The sequence below is a fragment of the Zosterops lateralis genome, assembly GCF_965231275.1.
Source record: "Zosterops lateralis genome assembly, chromosome: 8".
In the NCBI taxonomy this organism is placed as follows: Eukaryota; Metazoa; Chordata; class Aves; order Passeriformes; family Zosteropidae; genus Zosterops; species Zosterops lateralis.
This window is the reverse complement of record NC_139768.1, coordinates 28,153,544-28,174,708: the sequence shown is the minus strand read 5'-3', so window position 1 is coordinate 28,174,708 and position 21,165 is coordinate 28,153,544. Positions and strand designations below refer to the sequence as shown.

General features: G+C 46.2%; 1 protein-coding gene across 1 annotated transcript in view; it reads right to left on the bottom strand.

Annotated features, from left to right (window-relative positions):
• INPP5A (inositol polyphosphate-5-phosphatase A) overlaps positions 1–21,165 on the bottom strand; it is a 176,247-nt gene that overhangs the window by 114,342 nt on the left and 40,740 nt on the right. The window contains exons 2-4 of the mRNA XM_083866547.1: positions 18,584–18,625; positions 9,873–9,973; positions 9,259–9,346 (exon numbers count right to left, since the gene is read on the bottom strand). Coding sequence (XP_083722673.1) covers positions 9,259–9,346; positions 9,873–9,973; positions 18,584–18,625 — 231 coding nt within the window. The remainder of the gene's footprint in view (positions 1–9,258; positions 9,347–9,872; positions 9,974–18,583; positions 18,626–21,165) is intronic.

Below are 21,165 nucleotides of genomic sequence, written 5' to 3'. Positions count from 1 at the left end.
GGCAGTGCCACAGTGACCCACCGCCGGCGGGGAGCTGCGCCCTCGCCCCGCGCCCACAAGCACAGAGCAGGGCGGGCAAAACAAAACCCCAACCGCGTCCATCCCGAACGGCCCGTGCCCTGCTGCCTGTGCACCAACCCTGCCTGTGCACCAGCCCCGCCGGCCCCTCCGGCACCCGCGGGCAGCGCAGCCGGGGGACGGGGCCCGCCGGAGCGGGGCACAGAGGCCGCGGCCCCCCGCTGCCCTCAACCGCTGCTCCTCCCGGCCCGAGGGGGCCCCGCACAGCCCCGGGCCGCTCCTTCCGGCCCGAGGGGGCCCCGCACAGCCCCGGGCCGCTCCTCCCGGCCTGAGGGAGCCCCGCACAGCCCCGGGCCGCTCCTCCCGGCCCGAGAGGGCCCCGCACAGCCCCGGGCCGCTCCTCCCGGCCCGAGGGAGCCCCGCACAGCCCCGGGCCGCTCCTCCCGGCCTGAGGGAGCCCCGGGCCGCTCCTCCCGGCCTGAGGAGCCCCGCACAGCCCCGGGCCGCTCCTCCCGGCCTGAGGAGCCCCGCACAGCCCCGGGCCGCTCCTCCCGGCCTGAGGGAGCCCCGCACAGCCCCCGCACGGCTCCCGCACACGCAGCTTAGGGACACGAGGCTCGGGGCTGGCCGCGGGCGGGGAGCGCCGGCCAAGGAGCGCCAGCCACAGCAGGCTCTGCCGGAAAGGAGAGCTGGGCTTTGCTTTGGCCTCACCTCTCGGGCAGCAATTAGAAAAGTCTTTTTTTTTTCTTTTTTTTTTTTTTTTTTTTTTTTTTTTTTAACCTTAGTTGATTTCTTCTTGCGTTCAGAGACTATTTGAACTGTTTCAGCTGATTTTTATATAGATGCATTCCTACAAAACCAGATTGTAATTATTTTTTACAAATATTTTTTTTCTTGTCTGTTGCACAACTGCAGGATGAAATTCTGACTATAAAATCCCATAAAAAATCCAATCCTGTATACGAATTCCATAGCTGATACAAGAGAGTACAACAATTCTGTGGATAAAGAAGCCACTTTATCACCAATTTTCTCAGCACCAGCACATTTGTAAACAACAGAGATGCACCCATGACTGTACTACTGAGCTACTGATCTGTGAAATCCCTCACTGTTCTGTAATTATTCCTCCTCTCACAATTATATAAAAGTGTCAGAAAACAAGTGGAAGATAAGCCATGCCCTCCCAGCAAGAACTCTGTTGATGGGTTAAGAGATAAATTTCAAAATGAATAGAAAAAAAGACAACTCAAAACCAGAGGAAGGTTCTGCTGTGGCAACACCTTTCAGATTCCATTTCCCACCCAGAAGAGACTGGAAGCTATTACCTGACAGACAACTTAGTTCCCTAAGAAATTAAGTAGGAGATTTCCTTTCAGGTGGTTGTAAGTAAATGTCAATGTCACAGAATGACATTGCTTCTACAACCATTTTTCTAGGATTTTGTCAGAAGCTGTAAGATTAACTTTGACATTCACCAGCTTCCTTCATGAACTTGTTTTTGTTCAATTAAAAGAAGATAGAAGTAAATGAAGAGGTAAAACTCCGTGACACACATTTCAAGAAGCTCCCAACTGTGCATTTCACCAAAACTCCTGAAAAAGCAGGAGGCTGTAAAGGGAAAGGATTCTGAGTTACAATGAAGGCAATGAACATGATGAGGATGGACACTGAGGTAAGAACGGCTGGAAAGCGCGCAGAACCGAAGTCTGCACCAAGGGCAATACCAGCCCCGATCCCTGGCAGGCACTGCCACCACGAGGCTCCATCCCGCTTTGCATTTTCCCTACAAACGGTTAAAATTCTTCTTTTTCCATTTCTCTTTACCATACACATCTTGCTAGAAGCACTTCTGTGCATGGCTGGAGATTTGTTTCTGGCATTTTAGGGCCTTTATAAGGAATACTAACATGTTTTTCAAACGACTTTATTCCTTTTATTCTGCCTAAGAAGTGGAGTTAGGAGAAAGTAAAGATCTCACAAGTATCCGAGTAGCCAGTACCAGACACAGCCAGCACTCAGCTGCCATCTCTTGCCCAAGACTACCCCATAGCCCTGCACCCGGGCACCCCCCTGCTGCCACCAGCCTTACACATGCTCCCTGTGCTTGAGTACCAACAAAAAAATCCCAAAGGCCTGGAAGAGAAAGATTTATTTATAAATATTTATACCAACCTATCGCTTAGGCAAAACAACACAACAGTGAGACAGAGGGAAGCATTTACTCAGGAGTGATGTGGGAAACTGATGATGACAGAACACTTTGCAGGTTTCTCATATGTGCCTCTTAGAAAGGAGTCTGGACTTTTCTGCATCCCAGAAGATTGTTCCCTGGACAAACCTCATGCGAGTTAATTTGAGAAGAGAGTCTGAATGACACTCCTGGCTCCTCCTGTGGCATAACCTGCACTTGCAGAACAGCCCAGTCTCCAACCCTCCCTCCAGAGATCATTACATCTCTGCAAAGCAATGTGCTGCTGCCACCCACTCAGACAAATTCCTACTTTTCTAGATTGGCATAATCATTACAAATAACAGTATAAAAATAAACACTGGTACAAATTATCTTTCTATGGAAAGGAGAGGAAGGAAAAAAGGATAAGATGGAAACAGGCTCATGTGAGTAGTAAAAGAAAATTCACTTCAAGACTATAGTAATCGAGAAGCAAGAAAACACACTCTAAAGCCTCCTGTTCAGCAGTCACAGTGACAGTGACAAATCTGAGACTGCGATTGACATCCCAGTGGCAGCAGAGCCTTCTCCAGCCTCTCCAGGGCCAGAGTGCTGCCCCTGAAAGACACCTTCCAAGTCTGTGTGTGTGTTTGTGTGCGCCCAGCCAGGTGCCCTCCCAGCCAGGTGGCAGTGTCCCCAGCATGTCCTCAGCCCGGCAGCAGTGTGTCCCCAGCGCATCCTCAGCCCAGTGGCAGGGTGTCTCCAGTGTGTGCCCAGCCCGGTGGCAAGGGGTCCCCAGTGTGTCCCCACACTGCCTCCCAGCCTGGTGGCAGTGTCCCCAGCATGTCCCCGGCCCGGCGGCAGTGTCTCCCCAGCGTGCCCCCAGCCTGGTGGCAGTGTGTCCCCAGTGTACCCTCCCAGCCGCAGTGCAGGCTCCGGGGGCTCTCCAGGCCGTCCAGGGCCCACACCTGGGCACTGCAGACCGGAGCTCCAGCACTGCAGCCTGGTGCTCCAGCTCCATCTCCTGGGGAAATCCTGCCTTTCTGCCAAGCCTCAACATTCCGTAAAACTGTTAATGAAGAAGTGGGCTGAGAACTCATCACCATGTGAATTCCCTCAATAATCAATTCAATTACAACTCTCTTCCTAAATCATCTTTTTTACTTAACCGAACTCTAAATTGACAGAGCTAATAAGCTTGGGAGAATCAGTGTACACCATCCATTTCTGGGAACAGGACAATATTTTCTAAGACGTATTAATAACTATGACAGGATTTATGTATAAGAGAAATTCATTTCAATTTCCTTTTTCAATTAATGGCCAATTATTTGAACTCAGATCAACCAAAAATATTACTCAAGTATCATTAATCTAACAAAAATTAACTTTACTATTCTCTCAGTAAGGAGCAGATATAATCTTAAGGTACAATAACACACTTAAATAACATGTTGTCCATCTGTATTCTCAGGACCACTGCTCCCCACTGGAGCCCTCCATCATGCTGGCTCAGGTTACTGCTCCTAAGGACAGTGACTGGAGCAAAGGTCTGCCCTGGATGCTGCTGCAGGCTACCAGTGCATTATCTATCCTAGAGTAAAAGCCATTTTACATTAAAGAAAATACTGGTACAGAGTGTGACAATTAAAAACAATCCAGGGAAAAAAAAAGAAAGGGCAATCATTTCCTGCACACCCTGGCAATGCCTTGGCTTGCTTTATCCTCAGTGTTCCCAGTCTGGTGGCTCCCACCCCCAGTGAGGAGCAGGGGTGTTACACAGCCCAGGGCCACCACTGAGCCCGTGCTGCTCGGGGACAGCACTGTGCCCCACAGGCACAGGGACACGGCTGGGACAGGGGCACCACCAAACACCAGCACAGGGCAGGGCAGCCAGGCAGCCAGAGGGACATTCAGGTCCCCACAGCCCCAAGGATGTGTGCCCCATGGAGAGGGCTGTGATGGCAGGAGACGACATGGGCGTTCACTGACTGGTGCCTCTGCCACTTCAGCACCTCAAACCTCTCAGCCTCAGTAACTGAAGCTCAGCTTTGGTACCGGTGTGGGAAGAAAGCTTGCCAGAAAAATGCCTGTAACCACTGTATGTTTTATTTATAACTTACCTTTGTCCACCCCCCAGATGGTTATTGCAGGGAGGTTTCATTTCAATCATTATCTCATGAAACCTTTTGAAAGTGGGGAGCTGTGCGAGCACAGCAACCTCTCTCCCTTCAATCTATTTGTATTAATAAAATTGTGCTTGCAGCTTGAAGCTCTGGTGTTGTTTAAGCACAGCTCTAATGTCACAAATGCTGGTTTTGCAAGGTTGGGGTTTGTTTTTTGTTTTGTGCACTGCAATTAGGATGAGGAGGCTGGAACTTCAGCACATCACATGCCCAGCAGCATTTCTTCATTGCAAGGTTACATGTGGGCCTGAGCAGACACACTGACAATGGAGGACTCTGTTTATTTAAAAAAAAAAACAAAACCTATACTGGGAAGTAGAGCAGTTACCCCACTGTGCAGATGCTTCTGCCCATCAGCTAAGGGCTGTGACAATCACACAGCTCCTAACATGCTCCCTGAACACTCCAGGCAGGAGCTGGTGGTCAGCTCACCCTTGGAGGTTTGGTTTGCCACGAGTCCTCAGGATTGACTTACTCCAGGAAAGATTCTCTCAACCTACAGAAACCACACATCCAACACAGCAAGATAAGCTACACAGGAATTTCCTCTGCCTTCTCTGAACAATGAAAAGGAAGCCAAGGATTTGCTAAGCAATAGAAGACCTTAATTGAGTACTCCAGAAATCAATAAATACACGTCACAAAACAAAACTAGGCTTGATCTACTTACAATAAAAATGCCATTGATTATACTGACATGTTTTCATATAAAAATAGTTACAGATTTGATGAAAATACCAATGTATTTCTGACTGATATTTACCTTCAATATGTTTTTTATTCCCCAAAAAAAAAAGCCTTATTTACCATTAACTTGGGTTATTCAGGAAGTATTGACATGCAAAAGTTCAACACACCCAACTATTTTTGAGTAATTCTTCACACAGAAAAATGACACAATTTATAATTTACCCCTTACATGAAATATACCAAGTATAGTAAAATTAACAGAGAATGTAAATAATGGGATGTTTCGTAAAATCAATGGAAGTGCAAAGACCTGTTTTATTACAGATGAAGTCCATTCAGTATAGTCACAAATAAAAAACACAATGTACTGAATATTTCAGCTTCTCAGAGTTTAATCTATTTCATTCTTCTAATGTCTGTCTTTTCATTAATTGTACATTCTCTAACAGAAATCAAGATCTACCCCCTATATAACATTTTATACAACAAAACAAAGCACCATGCTTTCAAACAGGGATTTACATGAGGCTGTGTTTCACAAAGCTTTGCCAAGTTATTTGAGTGTCTGAAATTTAGCACATGAGCCAGTTTATCCACACTTGACTGCTATTGGTATTTCCAGTCAGAACTGGGAGGGCAGCAGAGCTGCCAGTTTAGTTAATCTGAAATTTCTGGGAAGCTGTTGTCAGCCCTGCAGAGGCTGTCATCCAGCAGCCTCATCCATAACTGCTGGAAGCTCTGAGCTCCGGCACTGCCACCTTCCCAGTGCTGACAGGTCAGCTTTAATGCTGCAGCTCTGTGCCAAGAGATTCATCTTCAGGTCATTTTAAAATCTGATAAAGCTGTGCCTCTCCCAAGTGTGACACAAACTCCTTTGTCCCTGTGTGCCCTGTGACAGCCCTGCTGCCCCCAACACCTGGCCCTAAAGACAGTCTTGGGCCAGGAGTGACTGCCCAGAGCTGCCTCTCCCAGCCTGACCCTGGGCTCCTGTGAGCTGAACCCCTCCTGAACAGGGATCTGCTGCCCCAGCACCTTCCCTGGCCTTGCACTCGCTGCTCTGGGCTTTGTTTTGTGCATGTGTTTAACCAGTTTTGAGTGGAAGAAAATCCCACACAGTCTCACCCTGTCATAATTCCTGGCAGAACAAAACAATCCACTGAACCACAGCTCTCTCCCTCATCAAGGTGCCTACCCTGCTCCCCACAAATCCCAGACCTAAAATCAACTGTGGCTATAACAGATTTGGTATGATGTGACCAAAAATGACAAATCCTAATATTAAGCTTTATGTCTGGGATAATGCAAAATGATCCATTTTGATCCTTAGTACAATGTGGATTATTAATTTTTAAAACCAAGTTGCTCCACTAGAGACGCCTCATGGTTACACTGGTTTCTTATTTCTCATGTGGAATTTGACCTGTGCTGCAGTGAGCTGGAGACAGAGGCTGCTGACAGTCTCAGATCTCACTGCCAGTCCCATCACAGCCAAGCTGGGTAACTGTGGGCAGCAAAACCCGGTTTAGTTTGCTGGAGCAAAGCCAAGGAAAGCCTTACAGAGGAAGTGATGCCAAAACTGGTAAAAAAGGGGATGTGAAAGCAGCAGGGATAAAGGTTAGCCAAACTGTAACTACTTGGGCTTCTCTCTTTCTAAAGCAAATAGCATATTACAACAATATATATGATAAACATTTCTATTTCAGAGAGGTAATAATATAACGAAAAGGCTACCATCTGCTGCCAAGTCTGTGCCTTAGAAGGGATGGAAAAAAGCCCACAGAAGTTACAGAACTTTGCAATCAAACAGAGCTAACAAGGAAACACGGAGACACATGACATCTTACACGGCAAACCATACCGGAGATAAGACCAAAACTTTACCCTAAATGGACGCAGCACATGTGAAACCCCTGCTCACACTGTCACACGTACAGAAAAGAGGAGCTGGAGATCTGCCAGTTCAAATCACATGTGTGAACAACCATTTCTATGAATCTTTGATTCCTGACAGCAATGCCAGGATCTGTGAATGAGGACTGTGAGCATTCAGTGCCAAAGCATAGACTCTAACAAGTCAGATGCTTAAGGAGCTCAAGGGCAGCCTTTCTCCTTTCTAGGTTTTTGGGCTTTGGTTCCAAGCCACTACTACTAGTCTAACAATGAAAGTATAAAACACTTCTCCAGCAGGCAGCTTTTTCTCTCAGTGATAGTAACACCAAACATCATTGAGTAATTGCTCTTCCTTTGGGCTCTGCCTTTTCCTCACTAAGCAGATTCAGCTCTAAAAGGTTCTTTAAGGTTACAAACAACCTATCACATGGAGTACACATCAAATACTTCTGTAAACCCATTTTGTCTCTTTGCAGTCACCACTTCAACAGAGGGTAATTTAACCAAACAATAAGAATCTGGTTTTGGTTACACTATTTCCATGGAAAATAACATTGGTACTAGCTGTAATTTTTTTCTCTTCCCCTGATTGAATCAATATGTTGACAGAACTCTTTTCCTCTGGAAGGCCCAGCTCTGGTAAATAAATGATTAGAAGAAAAGAAGCAAGGCAAAGCAATATTTATTACAAGAAAGGGAGAAATACAAAGGTGGTTGGGGAGTACTGCAAGAAACACTGTGCCTAGAAAATAATGCTGGTATGTGAAACAAGAAGTCACATTAGTTCTTGAACTGGAACTTTGCAAAATACAGGGTTCTTCACAGAGACATAAACAGCACATGCTCTAACTGAGATTCCTGTTCAACCTCCGAAAGAGCCTTTCTATCCATCACAATGCCATCAAATCAAATCAATGTACCTCATGCTAAATAAAATAATTTCAATACTATGAAGTACCACGACTACTCTTAAACACAAAAAAGTTTTATTTTGTTATGGATTGCATTAGTCTTCTGTGCTGTTTGCCAAATTAAGATCACAGGCAATTATCCCATTTTCCTGTATCACAGAAAAGGCTGGAAGGGAGCTCTGGAGACCATCTGGCTGAAGGCAGATCAGGTAAATGCAGAGCCCCATGCAGCTGCCCTGCCCACATCAGAAGATCTGTGCTGTAGGACCCCCACAGGATCTCCACCAGTGTGTGGGATCATCTGGATGCAGCACTGACCTGTGAGTGTCTCCAAAACACGCAGTTCTGTCCTACTGCTTTTACCTACCAGCACTTTCTGAACATCTGCTGAGTACAGTTTCAGCATTAGTGACTGAGGTTTGTCCCACTAAGGCTCAGTAAAGCTGATAATCTTGTTTTTATCTTCTCTGATGAGCAAGAGAAAAACACCCACTGATTCCTCTCTCCAGTTTCATCTTAGCTGGGCTTCTAGCCAGAGTTATTAAAAAACGAAGAAATAAAAAACTTTCCAGGTTCTTATTCCCTGAGCTTATATGCCTCCAAGCTGGGGTTTGTGTGTGCTGGGCAGCTGGTTTTTTATTGTCTGAACTGTGTCCCAGCTGCCATCTTTGGCTGCCAGGCAGCACCAGGTCCCCAGCCAGGCTCCTCCAAGCCACTACTGCCACTGAGCAGCACACTGGGGGAGAAGGAAGCTTCTGCCCTGGGAAGAAGGGAGATGTCCCTGATTCACCTCCAAAGGGCTGTTTTTTCCTATACAACCTAGCCATGATCACTTGGACAAACAGCAGTTGTGTTGGCACAATGCACAGCCCTGGCAACAACCACACAAGCCCTGCACACATCATTTTACATGTACTTAAACACCACTCATGTGCTAATGCAAACTTGTGCTCTGGCTGCTGTCACCATGCCTCAGGCCAGTGAGGCTGCGAGCCAGCTCTGGAGATCCCTTACACAAGCCCTGAACCCTTGCCAAGCTCATCACACTCAGCGCTGGCACCACCTCACACTGCCAGGCACTGACAAGCTCTGAAATGGAAGGTGATTCCAAGCCACCAAAATTAGTTGTTGGAGGAAAAAAACCCTTTGACAACCATTTTAAACAAAAGACTGTCTGCACACTGATATTCAGCTCATTTTACATGGATGCACCATTGGGAAATCAGCAGGTACACATACCACAGAATAAACACTCTTAGTAGTAAAACACAGTAGTAGCGAAAACAATCATCATCAGGATGGAAACAGCTCACAGTCCCACATGGGACCAAAATCCCAAACAGAAGAAATTCACCTTTGTTTAAACTACAGTAGTGAAAAAAGAAATTACCGTGAAATGTTCCTGTGATTTATAGTTCTCATCCAGGTAAACTCGAGCTCTGTTGTAGTCTTTCATTGCATCACTTGATAACAGTTCTCTGAAAGAGAAAGAAAAGACTGAACATGTAAAGGGAGATACAAATGTACTGCCTTGCCTCAGCATTGCTCTGTGCTGTGACATCCCTGGCATCACCCAGAAGAACCCAGGGCCCTCTTCTTCTGGGGGCAATTTCAGGGACAAAGGTGTCCCCTGACACAGCGGCCTGTCTGCACGCGCCCAGCTGCCCTCATCAGCCGCACCTGCAGCGTGGATGGCGAGTTTCCCGGTGCCAGGAGGACACGAGAGAAGGGCGCGGCTCTGCGATGCCGACTGGACTGCGGGATTCGGGGGATTTGTGCTGCCGGGGCGGCCCCGAGCCCGCAGCGCCCGCCCGGGCCCGCAGCGCCCGCCGCCGCCAGCAGAGGGCGCAGGCGGCCGCGGCTCAGGAGCGCTGCCCCGGGCTCGGCCCCGCCGCCTCCGGAGGCGACAAATTAAATAAAACCGGCACAAATGCAGCCGGGATGTGTCATCGCTCACCGATTGCTCCTGCCCTTGTCCCCCGCTCGGGCCCCCCCGCCACTTACTTCACGAACTTGTCCACATGAGACATTGAAGCTTCATAGTTTTTCCCTCCGAATTCTTGACAGTGTAAAGCCATGAAATGGGGCTTGTGTGCATGGACAACCTGGAACAGAGAGAAAAGTGTGATTTAACGCCCAGCACAGCCTTGTCCACAGCTCAGCACACAGCATGAACGGCAGATCCAGGTGCTCAGGAAGGACTGGCAGCTGCTGCCTGAGAGGTAAGTGGCACGCTGACACAATAAGCAGCAAGGGGAGCATCATCTGCTATCCACAAAAGATTCTAATACACAATTATTATCTCAAATATTCTTAACTAATATTTTCTTTCTTAAACTATGACTTAGTTCCTAGGCTATAAATCTATTTAAAAGATATTTTAGTATTTATATTTAAAATATAAATAAACTTTTCTAGCTCCCCTCCAAGATGACTTGACATGATCCAAACCTTTCCTTTGGGAGGGTAGAAGAATTCAAACATTTCAATTAATTTGCTAGAGTGGGTTTTTTCCACTTTTACAAAATTTCTAAGTGTTTAGCAGCACTTCAGCAGTTGTGTTTGATATTTTTATTTATGGAGTATGTTATTTACAAAAGTATTTAAATAACAGATGCATATACACACACCTGTTAACACAGAAGGCGTGGAAATCCATCATGCTATTCCAGGTGTTAGTCTTGAACACACAAATATCTTAGATACTACATAGCACTAGGATGCAATTACCACACCAAAGCCCTAAAATGTTTCTTTCCTCATACCTCAAATCAAATATAGTGTTTATAAATTTGCTGCTGTTTTGAACACACATTCAGTGTTATTCTGTCCTATGGAATTTTCTCTGCTTTGTCTCTATTCAGAACTGCAAACACTACATCCAAAATGTCTCTGTTAATACTGAGTCTCTATACCTGGTATTCCATGGTTTATTGTGAACTAATGACACAAGCTGCACAACTTCCATTTTAAAAAGGAACAGTCCAAAACAATCAACAATGCTCCAGTGGAAGCACACATGGAGAGAACTGTTAAAATCCAAAATGGGATTCACTAATTTCGGGTGGGTGGCACTGGGCTGTCCCAGCCAGCAGAGGCCACGCTGGCCATGCAGGCAGTGGGAGGAAGAGGGGGTGGTTTGTAGCAGCTCCTTGTAGCACATCACAGACCAGCTCCTCTGCAGGCCTTGGGGTGCTCTGCCCTCGGGGTCTCTGCAGCACAGCCACCAGGACTGCAGAGCTCTAACCTCAACACACAAAGAAAAGAACAGCTGAAGAAAAGGGACTGTTCTCCCTTTCTGCTCATTTTCTTGCTGCTGGTGCCCTACAAGTCTGAAAAGGCACAGAGGCAGTAAACCTTTGCAGTCCTGCTTTTAAATATTTAAATCAACAGTGACTAATATTACTGTTAAAAGGTCTTAAAGAATTGTAGAATCACACACTGGGTTGAGTTCAGAGGGACCTTAAACCTTATCTCATTACATCCCATTAGCAGGGAAACCTACCACTTGAGTAGGCTGCTCCAAGCCCTGTCCAAGCTGGCCTTGAACACTTCCAGGGATGGGACACCACAACAGTTGCGGATGCTTCTTTTAAACAGTGGAGAGAAACTACCATTTGATGTGATGACAGAGTGCAAAATCCTTCATTCCCGACTACACAAATAATCTCATTAGACAATCAAGCTCAAAGACAATGAATGAAAGATCAGCAAAATCTGAACTGCAGCAGCTTCCAGTGAGCCAGAAGCAGTCACAGGTCCCTGCTTTGAACTGGCACTTCCCGTGACAGCAGCAGAGCTGCCCAGCCTGGGGACACAGCAGCAGGGACACGCCAGTGCCAGACCCTGCACAAGGCTCCTCAGAGCATGTGCCCGTGGGCACAGGACAGCCAGTGACACAGTGACAGGAGGCTCAGCAGTGGCTGGCAGCATGTCCCTCCCTCCTCAGGGACACTCCCGGAGCACTGCTGTCCATCAGAGCCCAGCATAGCCCTTGTCAGTGGCCAGAGGGCTCAGCACCAGTGGGAGGGGGCAGTGGGACTCCAGCCCATGAGGGGAAGCCTGGCAGTGGTTTGTGTGTGCCAAAGCCAAGGAGAACCCCGTGTGCTGCTACATCCAGGTCACACAGGGACTACAGTGCTGCCAACCCACACCAGGTCACCCTTGCAGAAAGAAGGGAATGTCCTGCTGTGGGTCTGAGTCATTTCCAACAGTCACTTCCTCTGTACCTCGGCCTCCCGGTCATTGAAACATCTTGGCACTGACCTCGGCACTTGGTGAAACATTCTGAGGTGAGCTGCTGGCAGTGCCACTGGATAAAGGGAAAAAAGTAAATACTCCCACTCAGGTGTTTGATGATCACTGAGCACTTCCATTAGATCACTAATGCTGGTTCCTGCCAACAGGGATGTTAGCAATTTGCTTTAAAGCATGCCATCACTGGTAGTGATGGAGAATGAGTCAGAGCAGGACCCAACAGAAAGTTTAATTGAGGGGAAGGAGAGAAGAAAAAAAGAAAAGGAATAAAAAACAGGTGAAAGACCAGTTTTCTAAAAACATACCTGAAATGCAAGAAATGCTACCCAACTGGGACATGCTTTTCCTCTGATATATATCTCCTATCACAGATTTACAAACAACTATGACACAGTTGCTGAGAAGGTGTCCCTGTACAGATGCTGCTTTCTTCCCAGGGGACCACTGGCAGCAGGCTGCCATCAGAGTCCAGCAGCAAATGACAGCCAACACTAAGTTTACCTGGTTGGTTCAAACTGTCTGGAGAGCAATACTAACCAAACACAGCCCGTGAAGCAGAACCCTGGAACAGAGCTCATCTGTGGACCCTAACACCAGGCCATCCCAATTCTCCATGTGCTTTATTGCTCCAAAGCAGCTCTGGATTCCAAGTCCTGACCTTATCTACTTGGAGAGCTCTATGAAGTCACCATCATCAGAAAGCAGTTGTAATTAATTAATCAATCCTGTAAAGCCAACACACCCACTGTCACTGTTTCAGGGCAGCACATGCAGTGGCACCAACTGTGGATGCAGCAGGAACATGCTGAGCATCGTGTCACTCATTTTAACTGCTGTGGGCTTGCTTCAGGAAGAGCTTTTCTTACACAGCTAATGAAAATATAAACTGATAAGACAAAAACATAACAAACTATTTCAAGTAGGGTTTAGGCACGAAGCATCTCACAGTCATGAACCATCAGTCACAGGGAGCCCTGAACGGGGAGTCCTGCAGTGAGACAACACTGGGGAACAACTCTACTGCACTGAAGCAGCAACAGAAAACACTTCCAGGCTCTGAAGATGCAGGACACAGATTTTTTGGTTCGCATACAAATCCTCGAGAACTTGAAATCATAGCAGGTATTACAAAAAAGAATTATGTCATTTTTAATGGGGAAACAGCATTAGCTTAATAGCAGTGAGGTCCTTGTGGCATTCCTTGCAGGTTAAACCACTAGAACATACCTGAATATTAGTTATGTCCTCTCATATAATAAGTACCCTCCAACTAAAAGCAAATTGGCTCTGCTTCATTACCTTTTACTAGTTTTCACCTCTTATGGGAGAACAAACAGTACATAATAATGAGTAATGAATACTTCAGAGCTGAAAACTCCCAGTTGCCAGAGGTTAAAGATCATACATGAGACCACATAAAGAATGAATGAATGAAAGAATTTGCATCCACAGCAGCACAATGTATTTACAAAGTTGGGCATTATTTTCAATTCTGGATATGCAAAAATAGCATAAAGGGAGCCATAATCAGGAGTTATTTTTGCGGATGTGGGTAACTAAGCAAGATGCTCCAGCACAGCTGAGTATGAACACAGAACTGGTGCAAAGTACAAGCCTGACATCTTCTCATTACTACAGGTGTTAGCCTGTTTGGACAGGGGCTGGGGAGGGGACCCAGGCAGGGCAGGGAGAGTCAGGCTGTGCTGGAACTGGGGCAGCAGCCAGGACAGGACACAGCCCCATGCTGCTGGCCAGGCCTCTTGGAGAGGGCAGTGTGGGCACAGGGGCAAGGGCACCAGTGTCAGACTTCAATCTAAGAAAAGCAGAAGAGGAGCTTGAGCCTTGATGTTGGGCAAATAGGATTGCTTAAAAAAAATAACAAAATACAAGCTTTAGCTTCCTTGTGAGCTGTGAAATACAATTTACCATGTGTGCTCCTAAAGCACTTCAAGTATTTTCAATTTCTCTAAGCCTGAAGAAGAGAAGAAGAGGCTCCTCCTGGGAACCAGGCACCCAGAACCCTGCAGCACTCAGCTACAAACAGCCAGCAGCCTCCTACCCTTGTCACAGGCCACGGATTCAAACCAACAACAAACAGCCCAAACAGCCCCCACTTGAGGAAAACACCCTCTGAAAAACGGCTGAGACCTCAGCTTGGAAGGGCTGCAGGGTTTTTTTTCACCCCCCTCTAGTTAAAAAAAAAACATTAATCATCCCCTCTAGTTAAAAAAGCAGCATTAAATCGACTAAAATAATTAAACAACCTTTGAGTGGCTGGGTGGGGTTTTGTTGTGTTTTGGGGTTTGGGTCTTTTTGGTTTGTTTTTCTTTCTTCTCTCCGAAGGGTAACACACAAAGTTCCCATGCAGCTATACCAAGATGACCTTTAGCTATTAGGTAAACTTTTAACTTCTGTATTTCTACAAATAAAGGCTCAAAATACTCTCAAACACATCAGGCAACATGGAAAATTGCATTAGGGGAAAAAACCCTCTGGCTCCAAGTCTGCATCTAAAATGACCACGTGCCACGAATGCAACACAAAAGATTGTCACTAAATCAGTGCAGATTTTCAATAGCTCCATCTCCTGAACTCCTCCTGCCCCAAACACGAGGCCCAGTGCAGATGGAGAAAGGGCAAGGGATGGGGAAGGAAGGAGTGAAAAGGAAACAGAGTTCTACAGAAACAAATAAGTCAGTAAAGTCCTCTTCTCTGTGCTCCTGCACCCTTCACTTGCAAACAACTTCCTTCATGTTCTTGGAGCTTGTTTCCCCACGTCTTTTCCTGTGCACTGACACAGAGGCTGCAAACCAGGGCATGGGCCCTTTGCACAAGTGGGACAAAATTCCCATGTATATATTCTGTGAATATTCTCATTTGCATGGCAGCTAGTTCACCAAACCATCCCACCGCTTGTTAAGCACTAACATCTACATCATCAATCATCCCATTTCTTGGTAAGAAGCAAAGTCTTCCTCTCACACATTAAACACTCCAAAACACCGTTCTCAGGCTGTTTCCACTCTCCCCCAACAATCCCTTTCCCTCCTTGTTTCCAATGTAGGCTTTTGGGATAATTTTTACTGGAAAGAGTACTACAGTCCAAATTCAACTCTTTCAGATCCAAGTTACTAGCATCCATCTGCAGTTAGATGGGACACAATCCCCAGCACCAGGACTTCACAGGATCCTGCCTCCCTGTAAGGTGGCTTTTCCCACCATTTGATGCAATTCCCAATTATCAGGGCCAGAATGTGACATACTTGCTCACAAGCCTTTTTCCTTTTGTTTTGATTCCAGTGAACTGTCTTCAACTACAAATACAATTTTCTGCTTTGAACATCAGAAACCAGAGCCACTCTGAAAACCCTGGGATTTGCAGCATCTTTCCCCTACAGTGCTCATTTCTACTCTTGATAGGAACATGGGTTTTGCTGCTCAAGTGGCACCATGTGGCCTGGAGGGTGACAGAGCACCCGAAGGCACAGTCCTGAGCAGCCCCACTCCAGCTGCAGCCAGGCTGAGGGCAGGGTGGCTGTGTTTCCTGCCTGCAGCTGGTGCTGCTGCATGTTCCTGTTCCAGAGCATCCCCTCAGCCAGCCCTGGACACCCTCCCAGACCCACTCATTGTGTGACACTGCTGACCCCAACAAACCCCACACACATCTCCAGCTCCACAAGCCAAGCAGAGCCCACTGTCACACAGCACCAGAGCACATCAACACCCTGGTGCTGTCACCCTGTGCCCACTGTCACACAGCACAGTGCCAGCGTGCTGCTCTCATGCCAGGAGCTGCTGCTAAAACCAGCCTAGAAAGGGCCTTTGAAGTAATCTTTTTCCTGTTTGCATTTCTTGGAGAAACTGTTTCATTTGCCACCATTAGATCTGCCACATTTTTCATGTTAATGATGTAGGATAGGATATTTGCAGATCAATGACAAAAGTTTAAAAAATTTAATGTGTGACATTTGAATCTTATTTTAGCCCTCTGTATGCTACCATGTCCTCGGAAATGCATTTGGCATGTAAGTCAATGGTAACACCTAAGTGACTTGTATTCACCCATGACAGCAAATAAAATGCCTTATTTTAATTTTCTGGAACTTATAAACAAGTACACAAAACACTCTTTGACATAAGTTCAAAGACATCACAGGTTTAATTTCTAGAAACATTTTAAACTTAGAGTTAATAGTGCTTCCTTTTCTGTGGAGAAGATTTTGACTGCTTACACAAGGTCCTCAGCCTCAGAAGTTATGCAAACTGCCCTGACACAACTGCATATGCAAATTGAATTCCTCAGAAGAATGGAAAAAACTGCCGTCTGCGGTTTATCTGGTTTCAAGTTTACAAACAGACACGAAGAGTCATTTTCCAGTGCTGCTGCTGAACCTCAGCTCACAGAGCTTTCGCACAGAGCGTGTGGAATTAAACACAATAATCCCTCTGAGGCTGTACGTTTGCTGGGTTGCTGTGAAGCCTGAGCCAGAACGGTGCTAAGTGACTTTTGGTACATGCACGTTTGTCTCTTCCCTAAGGAGCTTTTGGTCAAGTTTTGTTCCACTTCCTACTGTGCTGAAGAGTGTGGTGTGAGCAGCCAGCCCACTGCCGTGACCCAGAGGGGAAGCAGGGTAAGGGCAGCAGCAGCCATGGGCAGCACTGCTAACTTTATCCTTTGGCTATTCTTCCTTTCCTTCTCTTTTTTAAAATATAGTTCTCAGATAGCAGGAACAGAGGGCAGAGGTCTAGAGAAGGAACAGAGCAGAACCCCCCACAGCTGAGGGATGGGCTTAGGTCTGCCTCAACAATACTTTCCCTGCTCTGCACCCTGCACTAGACTGGCCCCATGGAGCGCTAATGGATAATTTTATTCCTCTTTAGAACTGGGTACACACAACCTTTACTAGGCGAAAGACAGTCCACGTTCAGTCACGTGTCAGTGGTCCCCGCCCTGAGATACCAGCAGCTCATTCTTTTCCCTCCCCTTCCTGTTTTCCGCAAACTATTCAGAAGCGTTTCTGCAGTGCTCATCCCACTTCAGTAAACAAATGAACGTAGAAGGAGTCTCCTTGATAAAGTTATGGAAATAAGTCATGTGATAATGAAAAACATGCAGTCATCTAAAAAAAAAAACAAAAACCAAAAAATAAAGAGTTCTCTCTGTTTATTTGTATTTCCTGCATAGGAAGCTTTCCTGAAGCTGTGGAGGGCTGGAATCAGAACTAGCTGAAACGCTTGTGCAGTGAAAGCATCATGTACATACAGCACTGATCAACCAAGATGGAAGAAGAAAAATAAAGAGGTGAATCTCAAGTTGGCAGATACTAAAGAATGTAAGAGCGGTTACTGCACCTTGGATTTTTGCAATCTCTTACATTTGCCAGTAAAAGTGAATTTCAGTATTTTACATCAATGTAATAAAGGTCACGGGCTGCACTGGTAACCTGAGAATGTAAAGACTCGTGGAATGCTTTCAATTACAAAAATGAAAGATGAAATACTGCTAATCATATTTTCTGCACACAGTTTCACTTTGAAATTTGAACAGCACAGTTTTGTTGTTTAACTTTTTTCTGTAAGAGATGTAGGACTAGATAAAGGAATTTTGTGGCCCTTCAGTAGCAGGTGGCACTTTTCCATGGCCAGATCAGGCAGGGCTTGGAACAACCTCCTCTGGTGAAAGGTGTCCCTGCCGCTGGCAGGGTGTGATCTAGAGGGTCCCTAAGAGTACCCCTTAAGGCCCTGCCAATGCAAACCATCGTGGGACTCAAGACTCCCTCATCTGTCAGCAGTGACAGCAGCTCTCACGCGTCCCTCATCCCAGGGATGACACCTCCATGCCCCAGCAGTGTCCATCTCCTGTTGTTTACTACCATATTTCTGCACGGAGACTGCAAGTTAAGCAAGTCTCTGCTACAGTAACACAGTGGGTGAGAGGGGCTTTTATACTTTAGAAAACCCCTCACACCAGATGGTTACAGCACATTTTATAACATGGGTTCAAGTGTCAATATTGTCACATTACCAAACAAGAAAACTGTTAAGAAAGAGCAGACACAAGACTGATTTATTGCAAACCAATGCCCAAAACTGTCATATTTCAATTTTACGTTAACCTGGACTTCCCAACAGATTCTTTTTTTAAAAGTACTGAAATATATATCTTACTCAGTAGACTTAAAAGACCATTTCATGCCAAACTGAAATCAATTTTATAAAACCTGAATCTATTTTTTAGGCAGAGAACTGTTGATGAGAACAAATTGTGCTTATATGCTGAGTTTTTATAACGATTACTTAGAAATCCAGAAACAGACATATTTTTCAGGGCTATACTATAAAATAAAATCACTATAAAATAGTCATTTCGCTTCACAAAGCAAAAGATCCTGTAGTTACTAATTAGGTCAATAAACGAAGATACACAGAACTCCACAAGAAAATAAACTTTACCTTACCTGATAAAATTCCCGAAGCCAATTCTTCTGTAAATTTTCTGGCTGAAAAAAAAAAGGCAAAAATTAATTAAGAGTGAGAGAAATGTATTTTTACAACAATATAATGGCATTATTGCTTTTCTCAGTGTATTCAAGAAGGGAGTTTCTTTCACAATTAAAGCAAAAAGTACAAACACGAGGATGCTCCTCCATGATGCCACTGGACAGACCTCACCCCTTCATTCCCAAGTCCCTTCTGATTGTCACCAAAAAGGTGCATTTTGTATATGACCACACAGCATTTGCACCCACACATTTATCAGGCAATGACACACTTGAACTGTGTCCTGTTGGAAGGACATTCATCACCTGGGGATCAGAAATTTCACCAGCCTGCTCACACCCAGATGCCGCCACCTGAGCTTCAAGTGACACAGAGTTACTTCACACAAGCTGGTTCAGAGGAATGACAGTGCTTTTGGGGATGCTCCAACCCATCAGACCACCTGCCAGGGACAAACTGGGAGAGGCATTCTCAGATTACTCCAAAAGTTCTGAAAACTGAAGCAGCAAAACTGCAGTTAAGTGCAAAGTTCTGTCTCTTCAGCAACAGATCTCAGACTAGACATGATCATAGAGAGAGAGAGAGAGAAAATTGATTTGTTGAGCTTTATCTTCAACAAGACTTCTGGATAATTTTTGCATCCTAGTGGGGAATAACAATACAAATCAGACTTCCTTGTCACAGCAGTGGCAGAAGGTCCAGAATGAGTGGGAGGCAGTAGAACATATCAAACTGAAAACCAGAGACACACCTCATCCCTGACCAACAGCTCTGACACCAACTGCCCAGAGGCAAATACAGAGGCACGAAACTTCCGTTCTGCTCTATTCTCCCATCAAGTGTGCTATTTTCAAATAGCTGGTTACAACTTTGAAACAAAGAGCCTAGCAGGAGATGCAGCGCAGGAGGGTGCCCATTAAGTTCCTCTGTAGGCAGTTCCAAGGGGAGGGTGCTAAGGAGGTCTCAGGGGCTGTCAGCCCAGGCTCCTGTGCCCAGCCCCGTGTGAGCCTCCGGCTGCTGGCCCTCCCTGGCTGTGAAAGGGCCCTGCTGGCCCTCACTGCTGTGCCCTCCTCCAGCACTCCCTCCTCTGCCACCACCACATCCTTTCTGTCCACTTTTACCACCCTGTGGTACAACTCTGTAACCTAGCCCTCTGCCTCAGACTCCAGCCACCTCACATAAATGAAACAATTTGAAGTTTCGAAGGACTGGAGATAACAATCAAGTAGAAAGATAATCCCTCTTCTTATTTTTCTGTCTAAAAATAGGCACATTATATTTCATGTCTTCCACAGACTTTGGACTTCTTATCCTTTCTCTCCACACTCTGTCCTTCATTAAATTATCTCATTCTTTTTGTAACATAATGGAAATTAATCTTTTCCTTGTCCTCTTTGATGCTGAATCCTTTCATACCCATTCACTGATGAACCAATTTCTCCTGGGTTACTAATCCAAACCCCAGTTTATCAGTCTCTTTCTTTCTGGCTATCCCCACCTCCAGTTCTGCTCCAGCTGGTTGAATCTAGTCCTTCTCCCCTGCCCACAGGGCTGCTTCACCTCATGCTCTTAGGGATCCACCAAAGAGCAAACAGGAGAAGCAAAAGAAATCAAAAATACTTACAGATGTTACCACTTTGTTTACAATGTCTAGAACTATGGAGTGGTTTGGGTTGGAAGGGACCCTAAAGATCATCCAGTTCCACCTCCTGCCATGGGCAGGAACACCTTCCAGCAGACCAGGTTCCCTCATGTGCCATCCAGCCTTGGGCACTTCCAGGGATCCAGGGGCAGCCGCAGCTTCCTTGTGCACCTGCCCAGCCTCCCAGGGAGCAATTCCTGCCCAATACCCCATCTAACCCTGCCATTCCCCATGTCCGTTCCCCCCCCATCTCCTGTCCAAAGCCCCTCTCCAGCTCTCTTGCCACTGAAAGGAGCTGTAGGTCTCCCCAGAGCCTTCTCTGCTCCAGGGGTCTCTCCTCTCCTGCCATCCTCCCTTGCCCTGGCAGCTCAGGGCCCCAGGTCACTGTGCCCAGAGCCCACCTGGGAACACCCAGTCTGCTCAGCACAGATTCCTCAGGGTTATTTGCCTGCTTTAAATGCAGGCTGCTCCTCAAACACACACCAAACTCTGCCATTCTCCAGGCTGAGCTCAACAAATGCCCCTGTGCCTGGAGAAGCACGGCTCTGGTTTCATCCTACCCTTCAGGCACACACTTGGACTCCACTGAGCCATAAATAGAAACCCTTCTCAAAAGAAACTCTTCCCCACAAACAAGCACAACTTCCAGACAGCAACACCACATGGGATCCATATTAAAAAAACAGGACATGCGTCCCACGTGCACTGCTCCCCTCAATTAAAAGCAGTTTTGACCTTTTCCTGGAATTCCAAATCCCAATAAAACTATCTTTTCATGATGAGTTTCCACTTGGAGTCTATTTATGTCCCACTGGTCACTGTAATGGTCAGGTTTATAAGAAAAATCAGTCAGCTTGTGAACACATGAACACCACATGAGCTGGTAATAGCCCGAAA